The following is a 5655-nucleotide window of genomic DNA, read 5'->3' as shown; positions in this document are numbered from 1 at the left end:
TTTTTTTACTAACAGGGTAACATTCTTTGAGGAATCAGAAATGTTGTTTCTATATGCTTATCTTTTTAAAAATTAAAAAAGGCTCTGTGACCTGGCTGTAGCACATGATATGCCTCAAAATGAGGCAAACCTGACCATTTTGATTAGTGAAGCTTTGGAATGGCTTTAGTTTGGCCCTGGAACCTGAGAGACCATATTTAGGTAAAATTTATCCCCAAAGCTCGAGCGCACGGTTACTGGCTGACAGCCTCAGCGTGGTTTCTGAGTTTACTATATATGGGCAAAGCCAGGCAGAGCGAGAGCTGCACCCGCTTCCGTGTTTGTGTATCAGGGAGGGTAGTGCAAAGCCACGGGCGCTTTTCTGTCTTCACTGTTTCATTCATCTGGAAGAGAAAAGCCAAGTCAGAGGCAGCGGAGAAAAAATGCCGTATGAACTGAGTAAGTCTGTCTCATTTCTGTGTCAGCAGCAGGGCGGGAAAAACAGGAACAAGGTTCTTACTTCGCGTGACACTAGTCGGCAGATCTGCTAGTCATCCAGGTAGCAGCTAGCTAGCCTCGCCCATAGCTGCGTAATTTTGACACTTCACCCCACACAAGAAAGACCAAAAAAAAAAAAGCTTCGCTCATGCGACGATTCTGGCAGGTGCAGTACACACCTGTGTTTGGATAGCTCGGAGTGTTGTGCAGATGTTTTGGCACTCAGTGCAGCCGCTTCATGCCACAGGCAGTGGCTTTTTAGTTAGCTAGGTTGCTAGCCTCAGTCAGGAAATAGTTGTGCTCCCATTGCTTTGTTATGACATGTCCACACAGAGGCTGTCTGCCAGTGAAGCACCGAGGAAGTACTGAAGTACACATTTGTCGCTGGTCGAATGTCCTAACATATTTAACGCTACATTTTTTTTCTCATTGAATCAGTCGGAAATATAAATGGCGAAAACATGGCAGTGATTTATTTATTTATTTTTGGTCTTTCAAGGCACATTCAACTTACAACCGTGTAGTTACTGCATAAGGCAGGATTGACTCGTGATGTATTCAAAAACCATTATGAGCAAGCAAAAGTGTGCTAGTGCGTTTTGACCTGAGTGTATATCTCGTTTAGTTTATTACAATGGTATGTAAAAATTATGGCAAGCAAAGTGTTGGTAAATTTATAATATAACTATAATAAAACATTTTAAATACTAATATTTGAAATTGCTGTATAATTTGTGCAATTATATAAAAATCGGTACTATTATTATTATTATTATTATTATTATTATTATTATTATAATAAAACAAGACTCATCAACATAAACCTTACTAAATGGATACTCTGTACTTAAAAAATGTGTAACTAAACAAAAGCAAATACTTCAATTACAAGCAGTTACTTGTATTTTTTTTTCTTTAGTAATTTACAAAGTAGAAAATTCACCCATGTAATGATCAGTAACAAATCCAGACTTGTCTTTTACTGGTTTTCTAACATAGTTGGCGTCAAAAATGATGGCCCAAATTTTGAGGAAGTGCACCGAAGAACTTAATCTAGTTATGTTTTATTTTTGTTACTCCTTAAAGGTTGAAGTGTAAAACGCTTTGCGTTCAGGGGATTTAATAAGGAGGGTGAAACTGCTTGGTAGAACAATAGGAATAGACTTGGCCGTGTGCTCAAAGTGTCTGTGATAATCAGTAAGGTACCTGAAACCAGCTCCACTTTAAGTCCTATGGATGACTAATGAACGACTAGTTGATATAGAACACTTCTGTTAGTAATAAAATCTGCTATCTGAAATGGCAGATTTTATTCCCAGCAGATAAAGGATATGCAGTGAAACACTTTTTCTATTTGTGTTTAACCCTGTCTGCAGTGCATTAATTGATGTTTTCCATATCTTTGATTTTATTATTTTCACTTTTTTCAGAACGTGTGTTTGCCAGTCTCCCACAGATGGAGAGGGGAGTTGCAAAAGTGATCGGTGGTGATCCCAAAGGCAACAACTTCCTCTACACCAATGGGAAATGTGTCATCATCAGGAACATTGAAGTAATTAAAAAAAAAAAAGTCTTAAAGTTGTATCAACATGATGCTGATTATTTTATTCATTTGTATTTACAAATCTACTGGCTATGACAGAATCTACTGAATGAGAGTAATGACCACATAAAATGTACAGCATCAAAAGCTAGCAGCCACATCAAAGACAACATTTCACTCTACTAGTGGGTGGTTTTGTTTGTTGCCCTTCTGCTACACCCAGTATTTTTGGGCGTGTTCAGTATTGTGCCCTTGATATTCTCTGAAATCTGAGTTGCATGCTGGCACAATTACTGTTAGCATAATGCTGTCAGTTAGCACCTAATCTAGAAGTAGCTCAGGAAAGGATTTCAGCTTGTGGTTTACCAGTGTTTACCAAAATGTATTTTTTCTTTTTTTCTTTGCCAACACTAATTGTTGATTAGATGTTTGGGTTTAAGTGACCAATTGGAAAAATGCTCATCATTTATTTGCAATTTCTGAGCTAATCTAGCTAATCTTTCCATTTTTGTGTTTTGTTTTTTTTTTAAGAATCCAGCTATTGCAGACATTTACACTGAGCATGCCCATCAAGTTACTGTTGCGAAGTATGCACCCAGTGGATTCTACATTGCATCTGGAGGTAAAAGAGAAAAATACATTTGAACATTTGCAAGAAAGAGTTTGTAAACCTACTGGAATTTACTGATTTTTATCTAAAACATAATTGGGGATGAACACCATTAGAGTAAACAAAAAACACAAACTGCTGTGCTTCTGACACTCAGTAACCACTCGCAGTGCATGCAGAAAAAAACTGGACTCCTTCTGCCGACTCGGGGCTTGGACCATTTTTGCAAACAAGCTCAATTTTTGTCTTTTTTGGCATCAAAATGTTATCCCAGTAGTGTTACTGAACATCTAAGCTTTGTGTGGTTTGTTGTTTGTTTCTTGTAATGGTGTTCTGCCCTTGCCCTTGGGTTCTTTTATACTTTATTGAATGAATATTGTAGTCTTTCTAGAATCTTCACTCCCAACAGTGTAGCAACAATCCTGATATCCTGTCAAACTGCAGATTGTGCATATCTCCTCTAATTTCATGCACTTTTGTAATGCTCCTTGCTAAGTTCCTATGAAAATTGCTGTTACGACACAATGCACGTGAACCAGTTTTTCCTAGGAAGAGTAGATTGTGATTTGTGGACATTTAGGGACAAGGCTTTAACTGAAATATCTGAGTCAAAGTAGGTTTTGATGATGTTAATTGACTTTTATTTACTTTTTCCAGCTTGCATTGTGAGTTATTACTTAAGAAGTTGTGCTAAATTAAAACATGTTTTTAAATGGATTTGTCAGATTTTGTGTAGAATTTGGACCATAATGAAGGTCAAGTCACATTTTATCAGTAGCCACTGCAAAAATCCTGGTAAAACTGTGTATTCTCATAGTTGCCACAATAATGTGACTGCTATGTAATCATGTTGCTTTTATATCCGTTAGATGCATCAGGAAAGATCCGTATCTGGGACACCACCCAGAAGGAACACATGCTCAAGTATGAGTACACCCCGATTTCAGGGAAGGTGAAGGACATTGCATGGACAGAGGACAGCAAGAGGCTTGCTGTTGTTGGGGACGGACGAGAGAAGTGAGTGTCAGGGTTTTTTTTTTTGTTTTTTGTTTTTTGTGGGTTTTATTTTATTTTTTTTTTTTTTTGCGCTACACTGGCTACAAATTGATTCGTAGTTTAAAATCAACCATGGTAACTGTCTCATGAGAAACTTCTCTTACAGCGTTCACACTGATTTATTCCCACGTGGCACAAACTCACTGTTTGCTTTAGATATTAAGGTGATATGTTTGTGCGCTTGCAGGACCAATGTTATTTATTAATAGTTTTTATTATAAAAAGAACTGTTTGCATCACTATTGTGCAGGAAATCGAAACCTAGCACGTATCTTTCTTCCTCTAATTCAAACCTGGATCAACTGTATCGGTGTTCACTTGTCATTGTAGGTTTGGGGCAGTGTTCCTGTGGGACTCTGGCTCATCAGTGGGAGAGGTTTCTGGCCACTCAAAATTAATTAACAGTGTAGACATAAGGCAGAAGCGCCCTTACCGCCTTGCCACTGCCAGTGACGACACCTGTGCCTCCTTCTTTGAGGGACCTCCCTTCAAGTTCAAGTTCACATTACGGGTGAGTTGCATTTGTTGGCAATTAGTAAAGAGGTGTTTGTTCCAGAGTGATTAGAGCTAAGCTGGATTGTTTGTTTGTTTTTTCTTTTCTTTTTTTTTTTCTTGGCTGTTGTTTTGCTGGACAAGTCTTAGAGAAAAGATGATCTGCTGACATGTGTTGGATTAAAGTGGTCAGAACAGCCAATGGCTAAATGTTGTCTTTGACATGCACTGGTAACAAAGCATTGCAGCTTTCCAACTTTCTCTGGCTTTAATATCTGTTGGCCGTCTCAAATCTGCCACACTCTGTTGGGTTTTGACAATGTGGCCTTGTTTGCCTGTTTCCATATTACATAATCCACATCCCCCATAAATTCTTCGAGAGTGTGAGCTGCTTCCTACAACCAGGCGCAAATTGTACTGCAGACTAATTTATTTGAAGTTAATATAAAATCCAGTTGGTCAAGGTACATAAAACGGTGGATATATTTGTTAAATTTTAAAGTAAATTACACCTTGTATTCCCTTTAAGCATTGCATTATTGGCTTATTAGTGGGGTGTTATTAAATTAAAACAAACAAACAAGAATTGTAATCACAGCTATTGATCCCATGTCTTTGCTCTCCACATGAACCTTGTGCTATTTGTGTCATAGGTAAATTTAAATTCTCAAATTTAAATAGGTAAATTTAAATTTACCTAATTAAAGGAAAATCAAGGAAACATTTGCTTTCCTTAAGCCTGCATACTGGTCGGTCATGATGGTCTCAATTGAGGAAGGACTGAGTTTCTGTCGGTCATGAAGATGACTAAGCCGTCTTTTTTTTTTTTTTTTTTCTTTTTCTTTGTGCTTCTTCCTTCCTCACTTGTTTGAGACTATGTTAAATCTACACTATGACTATTGGAAATACTGGATGTTCTTTCAATGTTTGGTTTCCATTTATGCACAAGACCAAATATTATGTGTCAAAATCAAACACTCATTTGATCCATAAAGCTAACTTCTATGTTGATTTCTTTTTAATTTTTTTTCACCCAAAGGACCACAGCCAGTTCGTCAACTGCATTCGTTTCTCTCCAGATGGAAGTCGGTTTGTTACAGCGGGTGCTGATGGTCAGGTAAGTGTCCGTTATCATGTGAAACTTAATATTAAAATGACTTTAAGAAAAATGTGTACCTAATTGTTTTTATTAAATATCCACAGATTTTCATCTATGATGGAACAACTGGTGAACGTGTTGGCTCCCTTGGTGGAGAGAAGGCTCACAAAGGAGGAATCTATGCTGTAAGTGTTTTTTAGGTTAAAAACCAAACTCCAGTGAATAATATGGATAGGTACATTAACAGTCTGCCTTGTTTAAAGGATCAATCCTAGTGTTTTACCTCTTTGCTACAGTGTTAACTTACAGTCACTTTGTTAAATGAATGGCTTTTGTTGTTCTGGAGAGCCAACTATAATCAGATTTGGCAGTCTGCCT

General features: G+C 37.6%; 1 protein-coding gene across 1 annotated transcript in view; it reads left to right on the top strand.

The window, feature by feature from the left end:
• The first annotated feature begins 291 nt into the window (after positions 1–291).
• Positions 292–5655, top strand: part of wdr1 (WD repeat domain 1) — a 12008-nt gene continuing 6644 nt past the window's right edge. The window contains exons 1-7 of the mRNA XM_005731228.1: positions 292–438; positions 1908–2029; positions 2552–2642; positions 3500–3647; positions 4017–4197; positions 5218–5295; positions 5382–5462. Of these exons, the coding sequence (XP_005731285.1) occupies positions 423–438; positions 1908–2029; positions 2552–2642; positions 3500–3647; positions 4017–4197; positions 5218–5295; positions 5382–5462 (717 nt within the window). The 5' untranslated portion in view covers positions 292–422. The remainder of the gene's footprint in view (positions 439–1907; positions 2030–2551; positions 2643–3499; positions 3648–4016; positions 4198–5217; positions 5296–5381; positions 5463–5655) is intronic.

The sequence above is a fragment of the Pundamilia nyererei genome, unplaced genomic scaffold (assembly GCF_000239375.1).
Source record: "Pundamilia nyererei isolate P.nyererei 1_Seehausen unplaced genomic scaffold, PunNye1.0 scaffold00042, whole genome shotgun sequence".
Taxonomy (NCBI): domain Eukaryota; kingdom Metazoa; phylum Chordata; class Actinopteri; order Cichliformes; family Cichlidae; genus Pundamilia; species Pundamilia nyererei.
The sequence above is the reverse complement of the archived record's forward strand: the minus strand, read 5'-3'. Positions and strand labels throughout refer to the sequence as shown.